General features: G+C 35.1%; 3 protein-coding genes across 3 annotated transcripts; 1 reads left to right on the top strand and 2 right to left on the bottom strand.

The window, feature by feature from the left end:
- Window positions 1-1,064: 1,064 nt before the first annotated feature.
- LOC139885231 (probable disease resistance RPP8-like protein 2) lies at window positions 1,065-4,507 on the bottom strand. The gene is made up of 3 exons (XM_071869166.1): window positions 4,160-4,507; window positions 3,467-4,100; window positions 1,065-2,710 (listed from the first exon to the last, which is right to left on the bottom strand). Exons 1-3 carry the CDS (start codon window positions 4,505-4,507, stop codon window positions 1,065-1,067), a joined length of 2,628 nt encoding a protein of 875 aa, XP_071725267.1.
- A 6,053-nt stretch (window positions 4,508-10,560) lies between these two features.
- LOC139885238 (uncharacterized) lies at window positions 10,561-12,082 on the top strand. Its single transcript, XM_071869171.1, has 2 exons — window positions 10,561-10,712; window positions 12,022-12,082. Exons 1-2 carry the CDS (start codon window positions 10,561-10,563, stop codon window positions 12,080-12,082), a joined length of 213 nt encoding a protein of 70 aa, XP_071725272.1.
- Window positions 12,083-13,789: 1,707 nt separating this feature from the next.
- On the bottom strand, window positions 13,790-15,167 carry LOC139885239 (probable WRKY transcription factor 75). The gene is made up of 3 exons (XM_071869172.1): window positions 15,055-15,167; window positions 14,815-14,979; window positions 13,790-13,967 (listed from the first exon to the last, which is right to left on the bottom strand). Exons 1-3 carry the CDS (start codon window positions 15,165-15,167, stop codon window positions 13,790-13,792), a joined length of 456 nt encoding a protein of 151 aa, XP_071725273.1.
- Between the last annotated feature and the right edge of the window lie 1,461 nt (window positions 15,168-16,628).

Genomic DNA, 16,628 nt, shown 5'->3' with positions numbered 1-16,628 from the left:
GTCAAATAATAGAACTTATAATTATGTTGTTGTCGAAGTTGAAGACAACAGAGGAAAGTAGATAAAAGGAACCAAAACAGCTGATTTCAGAGGACCAAGGCAAGCATATATGATATCAGCAAAAGTGTCTGCGTCAAATATATCCGTATCAGCAAAAAAGAAAAAAATGTAGGAACTAGGTAGCATATATGATATGAACAAGAGAAGAAAGCTGCAGCTGCCTGTTTTGGCGAAAAAAGGAAGGAAATATGATTCTTAACCTTACCATATAGGTTGTCTCAACAAAGTGCAGCATTCCAACAAATTGTAGCTGAAACATTCTTCAAAGACCGATTGTGGAATTATGGAAAAGATGGAAGTATGTACTGAATTGCGTAATGGAAAGTGCAGACGAGTTCGCAATGACGTTATGCTAACAAACATTGTATCTTCAGTTATGCTAACAAACGTTGTATCTTCACGTGGGCTGCATTTTTGGACTTTGTCTATTAAAAAGCGACACCGTTTCATGTCTTTTGTTTTGTTATTTTCCCCAAATTGTATTCTAACTTTCAAGTCCAGCAGACTAAGGACAAATTGTTGTCTAATCTCATGTACAATGTTACTCAGAATTTCAATTCCGAACAATAGAAAACTTTAATTGTTATTTGAGGCATTTTACCAAACACTTACGAGTCATTGCTTATTGTATTGGAAAAACAACCCTTCCAGGTGACAGAAAAGTTGAATTATTACCCATACAACTACTTGTCAGTATTTTTGTCCAACTCTGGCAGAAGACATCTTTGATAGCATATCACAAAGGAACCATCAACACATCTGCTAGTATTAATTCTGTAAGATTTTACTACTAGTAACAACCGGCTTTCCCGTCAGTTGACCATTGACTAACAGTTAGATACATTATTTCAAATTAATGCTGACCATTAGATTAAAAGTATATTGCTATAGATACATGGTGTCAATAAAAAATAAATAAATACACATACATACATATATAAATACATACAATCTGTTTGTTTTGTCTTGAATTGATTCCTGCACACAGTTCAGTTATGATAATGTCATAGAATTGTTTTTTCATTGATCTTCACTTTTTGAAGGGTACTGATGTGGCTCAATCCACTTGGAACTTCCTTCAATTCTTTGCAATCTGATATCTCCAAATGGGAGAGAACACGCATCGCTCCTTTATGAATGCTAAACTCCCTTAAGTCGTGTTGGGTTTCAATAATTAAGGTTTTGAGTTGAGGAAAACCTCCATCTGAACACACCATCTCTTTCCCAAAAAATACATAGTGTCCTAAGCGGAGCTTCTCTAAACTAGGGAGCTGCTCCAATGTAGGCATCGGATCCTCTTCAAGACCAGACCATCGCAGATATAAGCATGTTAATTTTGCTCGAAACTCGTGCGCTGCTGGCAACTTTGTCAAACTTCCTTCAACATATAACTTTGTTAGAGCGGGAAGAAGTGGCGATGATACTATGCCAGTTATGTCTCTTGCTGCTACTGGACCCCAATAGGTCCATAAGGACAATTTCTGAAGGTGATTTAGCACTCCTCCTTCTCCTGATGAGTTGTTGTTGTGAAGGACAGAGTTCAACCTTTCTATGATCGATGACGTCACATCTTTTAATCTCAACTTCCTAAGATTAGTCAACTCTTTTAATTCTTCTACATCAAACCACTCTGCACTAATGTTCTTTAATGTATGCAGATTACTCATACCACGCAAATGCAACTTATTTACTCCACCCACGAGTTTGTAAATAGGGGGAAATTGTAAATGCCTCAAACGCTTCAACTTCCATATCACATCAGATGCAAATGCAATCTCATAAAAATCATATAGCTCTAGAGTTAGCAAACAACTCAAACTACTAATGGATGATGGAATACGTATCTCTAACACAATACTAGAACTTTCCATGCCCGTAACAATTAAGGATTTCAAGTGAATGAGGCTCCCAATTGCCTCTGGCAATGTTATTGACCTTTCAATGTTGGTGAGTTTTATAACTCTGAGCAATCTGTATTTTTTGACCATGTCTCCCAACTGATCATTTGAAGGTACGAAACGATTCGGAGGCAAGACTAAGAACGAGCGGAGGTGGCTCATGTTTTGCTTGTTCCCATAGGCCAGCAGCTTGCCAAAAACCTGAGCAGTATTATCATTGGTCACTAAAAGCCTGCGGATCGGTCGAGTGATGTCATCTTGAACATTATCAATATTCTCTAAAAAGGATTCTTGTTTAGAGATTGATATAGCCAAATCTCGCACGAGGTCATGAAGTCTGCAACTTTTGATCCTTCCACTCCACGATAGAATTCCCACTTGAACCATACACCTATCTATCAACTGCCGCAAGTATCCTTCGGCCACCTCTTCCAACGTTTCCTCTTGTCCAATCGTTATGAACCCTTCTCCTATCCACAATTGGATCAACTCTCTCGTAGGAATGTCAAAATCTTCAGAGTAGTGGCTCAGATATTGAAAGCATGGCTTCAGATGGTATGGCAACTCATGGTAACTCAATTCTAGGACCTTATGTACAGACGACTCTGTTCCTAAATATGACTTTAATTTTTTGCTTACCACTGTCCACTCAGCCAATGAGTGCTTTGTTGCTAAAAGTCGTCCAATTACAACCAATGCTAAAGGTAAACCTCCACATTTTCTCGATACTTCCTTTCCAACCTCAACTCTGCCTGCAAAACGAAACATGGGCCATGGCATGACACATCAATATTGTAATTTATAAATGAATAATCTATCAGGCCTGATGATGCATGTCTATATTAAAAAAAATGATGACGCGTGTAAGTGCTAGAGCTATAAATAAATATGATCGATCATCTCCTTCCGTTTCGTTTAGAACCATCAATTAGTAATTTATTGTAGTGTGTTTTCGAACTTGTGAATTAGAGTTGATACCATGAAAAAAATACATATCCCTTTTTTTATTATTTGGAAACTCACAACGAACACCCCCTCAAGGCTCAAGGCGACATTGGCCGTTTCCTCCACTCCCCCAAAACCAGTACACACCTCTATAGAAATAGACCTTGTGTATGTTTATATTTACATTTGATTTTGGCTTCTCTAATTAAACACATACTAGTAATTTTTAAAAAGACATCGAAATTCACTTTTTATTGAAAAGTGCATACAGTGTTTGGATTTATTGTCTGAAAATAACTTTTAAAGGTTTTATTTTTTTCTCAATTCATAGTTACTTCTCAAAAAAATGCTATTATGTAGTTTTCAATGACCATTATAAGAGTGGATTAAAAAGTTAATGTGCCCGACAACTTTGTTACATTTCCCCAATCCAATAGTCACAAAATAAAAAAATAAAAATCCAAACACACAACTTAACTAGTAACATATATCCGAGTTACCAAATTCCTTAGAAACATATATAAAACAATTTGTACGAAACATATTAATAAAGAAACGAGTACCTGTGTCATCTTGATCGAGGTGCGATTTCTTCATGAAAAGCTCCCAACTCTCGTCTCCATTTAGACACTTAATGTCATGGACAAAAGCTCTTGGATCAACATAAGAAGCCAATTCTCTATTCCGTGAAGTGATCAGAATTTTGCTGCCTCCATTTTCAATTAGAGGGAATGCTGGTCTTAGAGAGTCCCACGCTTCACTTGTCCAAATATCATCGAGTACCACCAAGCATTTCTTCTGCGTTTGCACTTCATAGAGCCTCTTTACTACCTCTGGATCTGTCAGCCCATTCCTCTGATCTAGTGGAATGGATGAAAGTTGGAATAGAACTTCTTTCCAAACTTGTCCTGCGGTGAATTGTCGTGATATAAAGACCCAAGCGAAAGCATTAAAATGATCTCTCACCTCTTTAAGATGGTACACTTTCCTAGCCAGTGTTGTTTTGCCGATGCCCCCCATTCCATAAATCGAGACAACTTGGCTACCTTTCTTTTCATCCACCAGCTTAGCCGCCAACCGTGTTGCATCTTCTTTAAAGCCGACGACATCCTCTTTATCCTGTTCATAAGTTTGTCTCCACTGTCGATCAGTCCTGGTTGTACTAGAGCTTGAGCTTTCTGCTCCAATTACCCCTTCCTTCCGTAAGTTGTCAGCATGCTTAGAGATTTTTCTATGGATAGCTTTGATCTCCGTACCAACACCGTGAAGTTCTTTCCACTCTTTCCAGATGCAAGCATACCTCTTGACAACTTCATGAAGCCAATATTGACTTTCTTGGAGTCTGACTTTGTTTTTGAAGTGAGTACGAAAGATTCGATAATATCTTCTGCATCATAAGCAAGGTCTCTAATCTCAGAGAGCACAACACGGACAACTTCAGAGTCATGTTGCTTTTTATCTGCATCATGCAAGTAACTTTGCAAAAGTATTAGATCTTGTCGCATCTCCTGAACTTGGTCCTTGACACCATATAGAAATTTTGCTTCGTCAGCAAGCAAGCTGCCAAGTGTAGAAATGACAGAAGAGACAACAGATTCGGCCATTCTTGTGAAATGTAATTTTTTTTTTCTTTCTACAAGGAAAATTTATACTAGTGAATTGGGTTTTGTTGGTTGGCAATGTGGCTATAGTATGAGTTTGGTTAATGCTATTTATAGTATTTCTTATGTCCCTCTCTCGTAAAAAGAGAAGGAAGGTATTCATATACATTGGAAAAAGAAAAGGAAAGGTATTCATAGTAAAGATGTTGTCGAAAATGAAAATTCTTTACTTGGCATTTTAGAAACGACTTTGCATAACTTGAGCACCACTCTTAAAATAGAATTTGACAAGACTTAGCTACTTTGTTAAAGTCATGTTGTCTTGCTTTTACTTTTTCCTTATCAAATCTTATATATCCATTTGTCATTGCCAATTTGATGAAGTCAGCTCTATAAATCCTCACGTTTAAGTTCAAGGACAATGTATAAATCACGTGTCATATCTTAAATCAAATAATAGTATCATGTATAAACTACGATAATACAAATGCATATAATAAATCATGCTATATAATATAAAGATATACTGTCTATTTGTATACATAGTTTTCTATCCCTAGTAGAGAAATGATATATTCTATAACTAGCTTTTCTAACCCTTATGACATTATCTATAGCAAGTCATCTACGTGGATACTACGACACCACTCTCCTCTCTCGACAACTAAGTTTTTTGAAATACCTAAAATTTTTATATCCTTTTTAACTACCCTCTCCCACGTGTGTCTAGATCTACCTCTCCCTCTCCTCTATGTTCCTATATCTATGTCCTCACCTTTTCGAACGGGAGCTTCTCTAGATCTACGCCTCACATGTCAAAACCACCTAAGTCTACCCTCTCTTATCTTCTTGTCTATAGGTGCAACGTTCAAATCACTCCTTATAGTCTCATTTCGGACTTTATCCCTTAGAGTAAGTCCACTCGTCCACCTTAACATCCGCATCTCTGCCACTTTAATCTTGTGCTCTTGTTGTTTCTTTATCGGCCAACATTCGCTCCCATATAGAATAGCTGGTTTCATTGCTGTTCTATAGAACTTTTCTTTTAGCCGACTCGACATATGTCGATCACACAAGATACTTGTTACACTTATCCATTTTCCCATCCTGCTTGTATACGGTGGGTGACATTCCTGTCAACCTCTCCATCTTCTTGTAGGATAGACCCTAGATATCATAACATATCACACCTCGGTACATCCACTCCTCCTAGCTGGATCGTACTAGTCCGACTTCCCTCTTCTCCACTGAAGTTACAGTGTATATATTCCGTCTTACTACGACTCAACCTGAAACCTATCGACTCCAAGTTTCCCTCCACATCTCTAACTTCTCATTTACTCTCTCTCTGCTCTCGTCTATCAAAATTACATCATCTGCAAATAACATACACCACGGTATGTCATCATGGATATGTCGAGTCAGGACATCCATCACTAAGGTGAAAAGATATGGACTTAGAGCCGAGCCTTGATGTACACCGATGGTGATTAGAAAATCAGGCGTGTCTCCTCCATTCGTCCTGACACTAGTCTGTACCCCCTCATAAATATTTAAGATAAGGTGGATATTTTGACTAGATACCCCTTGCTCGACAAAAAAATAAAATAAAATAAAAAATCTAAAAATTTCAGTTCTTATTCCGGCTTCCATACATTATTTTCTTCTTCAACGGCAGTTAGCAGACAGGACTATTTTTTTTGAATCTGTAGCATTTAATGAAGAAAAAACTAAATGAGTGATTTGGGGTTTTCTTAAATTCCATTCTTTTCCTGGAAGAAGGAAGAAGCTAGTTAGTATAGGAAAAGGCAAAAGAAAGGAATAAATTAAGAAAAAAATGGTACTGTAGGAAATGCTTTCGTTTTTGTGAAATTCACCTTGGATGGTCCCAATATGGGGACCTAAACGTTTTGTACGTTGATGTATGTCTTGTCTTTGGTACCCAACACAACTAGGTGTAAATTGTTCTCTTTTCCTTGGATGATACTATAGATATGACATGTTGGGCTATTGAAATGATAGCTTCCGGCAATCGAAAGTGGAGGAAAAATGATTAAGGTAAATACTTGTCTCTTCTTTTAAAAGAAGGCTTAAAGCCAACCGCGTATAAGAATATGACATGTTGTAGATATAAATATATATATTAATTTTTTTAAATAAGGAATGTTTGGTTTTGATAAAAATCATTACATTAAATTTACTTTTAATAATTATTTTATAGAATTTATTATAGGGTATAGTAATGAAATCACAAAATTTATTTATAAAAAAAATAGTCACAAAATCCATTAGTGAGGTTTTTCTCGAAAAACTTTTAAGTGAAACATTAGTCAAGATAAAACATTAGATTAATTTGGAACATAAAACTATCGTAAATCATTTTAACATTAATAAGCATACGTTACGTAAAACCGTTCATTGTATTTCTGAAGTCAGAAATCATTATAAAACGTTATTAGAAATCCTCGAACCCGTCAATGAAAACTATGGGATGACTAACAATGGGAGCGACCTATTGTAGTATCCTAGTCTACCGTCAACCCTCCAGCATGGGCACGTAACTCCAGCTAGTATTGTAGGTTTACTAGAGGAGTCGTACCATCTGATTAGACCTACAGCAATGGGGTCACGAGGACCTGGTAGTCGTTTACGTTACATAAAACATTCGTTCATTGGATTCGTATCATAAAGCAAAAACTTGCTTTTCTATTAATACTTATAATAAAGCAAAAACTTGTTTTACGAAGTTATAAAAGCAAAAATACGTTTTAAATCATTTAATAAATCGTAATGAAGCGAAGTTGTCGTAAATCATTAGATGGCATAGTACTATGTATATTTCATGAAACAATAAAATATATTCATAAAATCAAAATAACACTCACCTTAAATAGCTTCTCGATTCGTCCTCATCCAAATATGGTCGCAATTCGACCTACTGAAATAACGATTATTAATATCGTCCACAGTCATTTATATCGAGAATAACTTAAGCTTTTAATCCTTATTATCTAAACTCGTCTTGAAGCAATTTAATCCGATTAGTCAAATTTTACCTAAATTGATTCATCTTAATATAATCTAGGCCCTGTTAAAATTATTTAGGTTCAGAGGATCTCTAGGTTGGTTCGTTTAGGTTTGGAAACTATATAGGGTCGGATTTATGTTCAATGTAGGTCAGGACGGATTGATTCTCAATTGAACCGGCTGAACCAATTTAATTACTTGGAAAAGACAAAAATACCCCTGGTCTAATCAGTAGCCCTTAGGTATTTTAGTAACTAATCTAAAACCGAAGAATAAAATAGTCACTTAACTTTAAACGTATTATAAATAACTTGAACCGAATTGGTTCAGTCATTCTCCAATTTCACTCCATCTCTCTTCGTTTTTCTTCCTACAAGATGCTCTCAAAAGACACCAGAGTTGTCGACTTTCCATTAATACAAAGTCTAAATGTGTTGCACATAGTGGCGAAGCCACGTTAATCCTAATTGAACACCCAAAACTTTTGAAATTATTGTTCATTCTTCAACTTTCTAGCATTCATCTGATTAGACATTGAAAATGTTCACCTAAAAAATCGTCTTTATTAGCGTTTCCATTCCTTCCCCTGACACTCCACCATCGGTGGATCACCCATCCTAACCCTCCTAGAATATCAAAGTTAACTCAATTAAGTAAAAGAGTTTCATATTTTTTTTTTTAGCAACGGAATCGAGAAAAGTAGGGATAATATCATTTTTCCTATCTCAACAGTGAAATTTTTAACAACTTCATACCTCGAAAAAGTCAACTATCAAAAATCTACCTATCTGTTAAGATCGTTAACAAAATCATACTTCCGTCAAAAAATTGCCTACGTGGCAGCAAATATTCTGTCAAGTGTGCACAGTCAGCGCCACGACATGTCACTCGATGACTCAGCAAAATGACACGTCATCATCTTCAACCTTTGTCCAAAAAATTTGCAGATTCCGGCGACCACCGCGGTGGTCCGACCACCACTTTGGGCGGAGCCGCCGGTCGGTAGTCTCCGGATTTTAGAAATTTTTATATCGTCGCACTCGTTTCGACGAGTTGAACGTCGTGGTGGTATCGGATTTTCAAATTTCGAACCGTTTGGTGTAGATCTAAGCTTAAAGGTTCGGCCACCGCACCTTTAAGCTTGGATCTACACCAAACGGTTCGAAATTTGAAAAATCCGACACCACCACGACGTTCAGCTCGTCGAAACGAGTGCGACCATATAAAAATTTCTAAAACCCGGTGACTACCGACCGGCGGCTCCGCCAAAAGTGGCAGTGTTGGTGGCCATTGGTTGGTAGTCGCCGGATTGCAGAAATTTTTATATGGACGAACTTGTTTCGACGATCTGAACGTCGTGGTGGTGTCGGATTTTTCAAATTTCGAACCGTTTGGTGTAGATCTAAGCTTAAAGGTGCGGTGGCCGAACCTTTAAGCTTAGATCTACACCAAACGGTTCGAAATTTGAAAAATCCGAGACCACCACGACGTTCAACTCGTCGAAACGAGTTCGACGATATAAAAATTTCTAAAATCCGACGACTACCGACCGGCGGCTCCGCCCAAAGTGGTGACCGGACAACCGCGGTGGTCGCCGGAATCTGCAAATTTTTTGGACAAAGGTTAAAGATGATGACGTGTCATTTTGCTGAGTCATCGAGTGACATGTCATGGCGCTGACTGTGTACACTTGACAGAATATTTGCTACCACGTAGACAATTTTTTGACGGAAGCATGATTTTGTTAACAATCTTAACAGATAGGTAGATTTTTTATAGTTAACTTTTTCGAAATATAAAGTTGTTAAAAATTTTACTGTTGAGATAGGAAAAATGATATTATCCCGGGAAAAGCATACAGAAATTACTTTTCTATTCTATTAGCTTGTCATAAAGTAATCACACATCGTTCTCATTAATACAATAGTCGACACATTTAACGTTTGTTGCACAAGAGTTCGAAAGATGGATAATTTTTCAATGGCCATTACCACTATTAATAGTATGTTTGTCCCTCCTTATCCCTTCATAGGATGCACAGACTGGCGTTTGACATCTATTGCAAATTTACAATACAAATGCTAATAACTTTTGGGATATTAATTAGGTTAATTTTTAAGGATATATATTTTGAACTGATAGCAAAACTCTATTTCTCTTCTCTTTTTCTTTACACGATACATATTTTTTGAAGTAATACACAATACATATTTGTCAAGTCAGCAACTGGATTTGGAAAGAAATAACTCGTTGATTAGACAATCTAACATTTCCAAAAATGGACATTTCTTTTTATCGAAAATATTGTTCACAAGTCGACTATCGGAATCGGAGCGAATTAACGGAAGCTGAAGTAGTAACTAGTGCAGGATAATTCTGCAAAAGTAATTGAATTCAATCGTTCAAACATTTTATTAATTTTGATTTACATAATTTTTTTATTTGAAGAAATTAATTTTCATAAATCCAATTTCATGTCGTTAAAGATCGTCAATGTGCCATCCCTTTAGGCTTCAGGTCAGTAACTGGTGTCACGCTTGAAAATTTCAACTCTTGGAACATGAATGTTACCCGAATCAATTGTCCAAAAGTGTGTTCTTACTTTACTTTAAGGACTCAATATATCATATTTATAATATTAGGGACTAACATGTAGTTATTCCATTGTCAAAAAGTTTATACACAACATATATTCCTTAGTTTGTGGACTTAAATACTATTTCTGAAACCTCTTCGTCCGCCGGCATCCCAACATCTTCTTCCTCTCCAAATTCGTCTCTGCTCAATTCCGGTAAAGCGTCCATCCTTTTACACTTACAGGTATTATTCCTCGATACCCATCTCGATTTATCGAGTTTAGATTCACTTATAGCTGTCAATATAGGGTTTTATTGATCGTTACGGTATATATCTATTAAGCTCAAGCTTGTTTTTTTTTGTTGGGTCATTGATGGATTGTGTTGTAGATGGTTTATAATATTCGATGTTGGATTACCTTTTCCATTCTATAATGTGTAAAACTTGCAGGAATGGGGTTGACTAACTTCATTGTCACAATAGCTGGAGTTAGTGCTGTTGTGCTCCTATTGAGGAGCGATGTCAAACAGTCGGCGTCCATATTCAAGCGCAATGTGAAGCACATTCGCAACTGGCTTGAGGAAGAATCTCAAGCTGCATCCAAGTAAGATTTCTCTTATATAATCGGTTTTTGGTTTAGGCAATAACTCATAAGAATAGAGTTGTTTCCTTTGTGTGATTTGTGACCAATATTGTCTTGTTTTCCATTCTTTTCTAGTATGTCTCCACTTTCTTTAGTAGTAATTCATTTTGTGCACTAAATTTGAAAATGGAAGCATTTGTCGACATCTGAGACTGGCGCTGTCTATATATGCTTTGCTAGATTGTGTGCTGTCTATTTGTTCTTTTCAAACATTGAAAAATAAAAAAGAATTTAAAAACCCCCACTAAGCGATCACCACTTGCTTTGCTTTCCCTATATTCAAAGGTTTATGAATCCGAGTATAGTCTGTTGATTTCAGCTCATATGATCTTTAAAAAGGTGCATTTTTTCCTCTTTCTCTTTGATTCTCTCTAAACTGGGTCTTACCTTACTAAAATTGATCTTTGATTGAATCTGCATTTGTATGTGTCCTTTATAGCTTTAGTAACTGCTAGAACAATCTTTTTGAGCTAGTCAATCATAAACGTTGATAGATTGATTTTAAGCTTACTGAAGATGGGGTTTAAGTTGTTTGGTTGGATTTTGACATTTCATGTGTTTGTCTTGTTGTCTTATTGTTCATGGTTTTATAATTATCTCATAGATTGTGGATCTTCAAGTGATACAACTGTTGGAATTCGTGTTTTCATGTCTGATAGTAAAGCATCCAAATACCTTTCCACTTCGCAAAGTATTCTTGCTTACACCTTAAAATCTATCGCATCTTCCGATGACTCCCCACTTTATCAGACAGCTAGAGTCCTTGTCGGTAGCTCAAAGTTCACTTTACCGATTAAACAACAGGGTAGGCAGGATCTGTCTTTATACTGGGTACTAGCATGATTCCAAAAAAGTGCCTTTGGCCAAGACTTTATCTATGTTTTAGAGTAGGTTGGTTCTCTTGTCAGTTGATGAGATGTTTACTATGGTTCTATTCTGATCTGTCTCATTATATATGTTTATTTGTTCGCTATGGTCCCTTTTCTTAGTCTTAGGATGTAAGTATTACTGAGGTTTGCAATTTCAGGCATTTCACTGTGCTGTGCTATGGGCTTTACATTGGTTCTATATTGAGTTGCTTCTGTTGGAAATTGAACATCGAGCAGTTTGTGCCTTTTTAATAAACAAATTTGTAGGAATTTCAAAACCTTTTATTTCATACCTAATTGTCAGTATGATGAGTTTATGCTTTATTTTACATGCAATTGTTGATTTCCAGTATCTTGCTGCCAGTTATTATGCATTCATAAACGTATTTTTAAATTTGCAGGGCTGCTGAAAAGACAAAGCCAAAAGAACTGGATTCTAAGGCTCCTAAGAAGGACGACTGATATTTTTACTAGGACTGGGAGTCTGTTGCTGTTAAACTCGTGTTAAATAAGTTTTTTGTTCACTTTCTGAGGTATTCTCATCGAAAATAGGTTAGTTTTGGAGTCATTTATTTTTCCCCTATGATATACCAAATTCGTATTAACCATGACTTGTTTGTAAATTTGAAGAGTGATGACCTTTTTATCTACATCAATGGGAATGTTAGTCATTAGTGATTTCTCTAGAAACAACGTAGAAAGCTGTCGCCAGAATCTTAAATGCGTTCATGTTCTGGTTCTTGAATGTGTTTTTCAAACCTTGTTTTGTACTGGTTTGAACAACTTTGGTGTGTACTTTTGCAGTATGAAGTCATACTTTTAAACCAGGTTGGATTTTCCATTAGCAGGCTTTGTTAATGGTGAATTAAAACTTGCAGTCAAAACTTGAAAATTGGATTCGAGATTGCAGAAGCTCATACCAAGCTTAGTTCGTTCCTTGGATAGGAAGCGAATTCGGAATGAGCTAACTTGATAATCTATTATGCTCGATTATGAACATGACTTGGTTTGGTCGGAAACCAATTCAAGACCAGACACGGCAAGCGACCGGGTTTAGAGTCTGGAAGTAGTGTTGGTCATATCTGAACCAAACCAATCTCAGTAATTTTCATTTGGATCGAAATCAACACCATAACTGATAAGGTTCTTGAACTGGGAACGACTAAATAACCGGGAACTTCCAATTTTGGTCGGCACGAAACCACTACAATAACGGTTAAAGAATCAAAATTAGTTCAACAAAATGTGGAACTGTATATAGTTCGACTGTTGCAAATCGAATGCGATTAATCCGAAACCAGTCTGTAGTCGCTCTCGGCTTGATTCGAGAATTTGTACCAACCCGACCCAATGTGTTGGTGGTAGGCTCCGGAGGACGAATACAGACGTTGTAGTGCACTTTGTTGTGTGGCTGTGCTAACTCCCAAGCAATCTAACAGTAATAGTTCGGGAAACTTATTTGTCAATCCAAACGATTTCAATTTAATCCCTAGTCACTTGTAACGCACGCTTTCATTAAAACATTCACTATTGAATTTGACCCTCACTTGTATTAATAGCGTAAAACGTATTTAGTACACTGTAGTACTGACTGGTGACTGAATCATTCGAATATAAGGCGTGTTGCACAAGAAACCTGTAGATATGTACATACTCATCCCTCCATAAAACCAATCAAGAACTTGACTAATATTTCCTCCGTCTGCTAAAACATGTTTTTTTAGCTTTTTTCATACATTTCAAAAGAAAATATATTTAGTTAATATTAATGAATATGTATAGCTCTTCTTGACATCTAGAAAAACTAAAAAAACATGTATTAACAGAATACAAAAGTGTAACAGCTAAGAATAAATATTATGGGGGGAAAGTTAGCTAGCTAGTTAACAGAGTTTTATTTATTTCCACAAATTGGATACTGAAATCAAATAAAATTTAAAAATCTAGCTATGTGTTTATTTTAAGCTTGAAAACCATACATAGTACTCCATAGGAATATCCTCCATCCCAAAATATTTGTCAATTTTCCTATACACAAGTAGTACGTAAAAATCGACAAGTATTTTGGGGCGGAGGTAGTATAATTAATTGAATCAACTGATGATCAATTTGTGTGAGTCCACATATAAAAATACCATACATGCATGTGCATGGCTAGGTTATATAACTTTAAAAGGGAGTGTAGATTTGCATCTGATTCAAGATATGTTCGAAATTCTCAGTCTGCTTCTCAATCGGATGGCTGTGAGTCCCTTCATACGTAGTAATTACGACGCCTTCGTCAGTCGTTAGACGTTGAACTTGTTTCTTCACGTTGCACCCTTGATATGTGCACCGATAATAGTTCCTACAAATATTATTAATTGCAACGAAATTAAATACATTATAATTAACTACATATATATATTAATCTATCGCAAATAGCAAACTTCTAAGCTTGATGTCTCTACGTTTCAAAATAGGAAAGTAATATGTTCATATACAAATCATAAGTTCTTAGCCAGATGAACTAAGTAATGAGGGATTCTTGTGCTCAATATATGTAGTGTACAATAAGGACGCTTACACATGCTTATCAGAACTTGTCACGTGTGTTATTTGGGATCGATATATGAATATTTCGTCATTTCTCTTTAGCATTCATCATTTTCCTATAGCTAAATTTTGTAAGTAATTCTTATACTCCCTCCACTTCACAATAGTTGATATTTTGGATTTTAATGGCATGTGTAATTAATAGATGTAATGAGGATATTTTTTTAAACTATGCATATTGTTTTGCTCAATTTGTGGAAGTTTAAACTCTTTTTTCTTTATAAAAATATCATTGATGTACTTAATTAATTACGCATACTATTAAAACTCAAAACATCCTATTATGAAATGGAGGTAGCATAAGTTATGAGTCCATTGATGGAGTTACATTTATATAGCTAAGGTAAATCATTTCAAGTTCATAAGTAGCTCGCATAATTAATTTTTGGATCAACGTACAATATTAAAAAACAACAACAAATTGTATGCTAGCTACAAGGTGGAGGCAAACCTAATTAACGATGGGGTCTAGAGATGTGATCTAATTAAGACAAATCAATTGAACCTAGCTCGCATATAAGACGTGAGATTAAACTAGCTATAGTGATTGAATTATTAGTGTCGACTGAATTATAATCAAGTAACTAATGATTAATTACCTGGGAAATTTGTTACTTTTAACAGCTTTCTGACCGTATTTCCTCCATCGATAACCATCATCAAGAATATCAACATGACTTCTCGTTTGAAAAGCATATTTAGGCTTTCTAATCTTCTTCACTCCCTTCTTTTTTGTGCTATCACCACCATGATCATCACAAGTACTTAGTAATTTTCCGCCGTTTTCTTCCTCGCCGATCAAGCTTTCACGATGATCATGAGCTTCAGCTTTTGGGAACAAGTTCGCGTTATTACTCGAGCCGCCTCCATAAAATTCATGAGAATTATTCATCATGGTTGCTGAAATTTTAGGGCTCGATGAACAAGGAAAGAACATTTGATAGTTCTCCATGTGTGTTTTCTCAAAAAAAGATAGTTCTCCATATGTGCTAAGATAATTTTTATATTGTATAACGCCTAGATAATTTTAATGAATATCTTTTTTCAGTTTTAATTTTTGCGATTTTTTTTAGCAGTATATATAGAATTTACTCGCCGTCACATAAAGGACAAAATAATAAATTCTCCTACTTATAATAAAAAAGATAATACTCCATCATGGGAACAATTTATTCATAGAAAGCCTAACATATGTCACTGTCGACCATGAACCTTCCTTTCATTTTATTTGTATATAAAAATACACAGTATTAATGAATTTAAAGTATAGTATTAATTAATTAAAAATTAGATGCATTGAATTTGGAAGAAATATACGGTACGTTGGTTTCGTGTTTTGCGGATGTTCGAACATTACTCCAATTTATCTCAAAAAACGTATTTTTTTTTTCATTTTTAATAAAAATACATCTTTTAAAACAGTTTGGAACAAGTTCAAACATCCATAAACCACAAAACGAAGGCACCCATAATTTTTTTTGTTTTTCATTTCTGCTTTGTGACTGGGAAGCAAATAGTAGTACTCCTCGTATCCATCTACCCCCAGCTAGGCCCTTTTGTGCTATAGCTTTATTGGATGTTATGATGAAAAGTAAAATTTAACATTATTTCAGAACTATAATGATGAAAGAAGAAATAAAACTCCAAATTATTTCAACTTACATAATAAATATATATATTGAAATAGCATAAGTAATACTATATATATTGTAGAAATTGCTATGTTTATGCAGAGGGGGTATTAAAAATGTGAATGGAGTCATATTTTATTGGACATTTCAGTTTTTATTATAGGGAGTACGAAATAGTAAAAAACTTATTGGTAACATATAAAATGATATTTTTTAAAACTAAATTGACCTAACATTTAGGAAAAATAACTAAAGTCGCATATTAATTTGATTGCCGATAACAATTTTACTAATCAATAGAATGCATATTTTTTTTTTTTGGAAGATAATAGAATGCATATTTTACTGACCAAAAAGCTAGAATTCATATTTTTATTATATATTATATAGTATACTATATCTTTTGAAACTTTATATTCAAAAAAAAAATATCTTTTGAAACTTAATGTACTATATATGTTTTGAATTCATGATGCCATCTAGAATTCAGAGATTTTTCCTTTCCTTTGCAATTTGATATCAGCATAGCTGATATACCTAATGAATCTTCATTTTTTTTTTAAAATAATAATAATAATATGTTTGGAGAGAAATAAGGTTAATTAATTTATGATCTCAGAATTTAACTTGATCCTTTTTAAATTTTCATATTTAGGTTTGCTCGGTTTCATATTGTTAAAGGATCCTTTTATTCTTCTTTTTTTTTTCTGAATCTCATGGTATGATAAGAACATAAATACACTCTTTCTAACTATATATGCAATACAAAACATGGGCAAAAC

The sequence above is a fragment of the Rutidosis leptorrhynchoides genome, unplaced genomic scaffold, assembly GCF_046630445.1.
Source record: "Rutidosis leptorrhynchoides isolate AG116_Rl617_1_P2 unplaced genomic scaffold, CSIRO_AGI_Rlap_v1 contig89, whole genome shotgun sequence".
Classification (NCBI taxonomy): domain Eukaryota; kingdom Viridiplantae; phylum Streptophyta; class Magnoliopsida; order Asterales; family Asteraceae; genus Rutidosis; species Rutidosis leptorrhynchoides.
Note: the sequence above shows the minus strand (reverse complement) of the source record. Positions and strands in the feature narration are given on the sequence as shown.

Excerpts from the sequence above, each read along its gene's own strand:
- LOC139885231 (XM_071869166.1), bottom strand. The coding sequence starts at position 4,507 with ATGGCCGAATCTGTTGTCTCTTCTGTCATTTCTACACTTGGCAGCTTG. Across the intron at positions 4,101-4,159 it reads GAAAGAACTTCACGGTGTTG|GAAGGGGTAATTGGAGCAGA; the intron begins GTACGGAGATCA and ends AACTTACGGAAG. Across the intron at positions 2,711-3,466 it reads CCTCGATCAAGATGACACAG|GCAGAGTTGAGGTTGGAAAG; the intron begins GTACTCGTTTCT and ends TTCGTTTTGCAG.
- LOC139885238 (XM_071869171.1), top strand. The coding sequence starts at position 10,561 with ATGGGGTTGACTAACTTCATTGTCACAATAGCTGGAGTTAGTGCTGTT. Across the intron at positions 10,713-12,021 it reads GAATCTCAAGCTGCATCCAA|GGCTGCTGAAAAGACAAAGC; the intron begins GTAAGATTTCTC and ends TTAAATTTGCAG.
- LOC139885239 (XM_071869172.1), bottom strand. The coding sequence starts at position 15,167 with ATGGAGAACTATCAAATGTTCTTTCCTTGTTCATCGAGCCCTAAAATT. Across the intron at positions 14,980-15,054 it reads TCGAGTAATAACGCGAACTT|TACTTGTGATGATCATGGTG; the intron begins GTTCCCAAAAGC and ends AAAATTACTAAG. Across the intron at positions 13,968-14,814 it reads AAAAGTAACAAATTTCCCAG|GAACTATTATCGGTGCACAT; the intron begins GTAATTAATCAT and ends TAATATTTGTAG.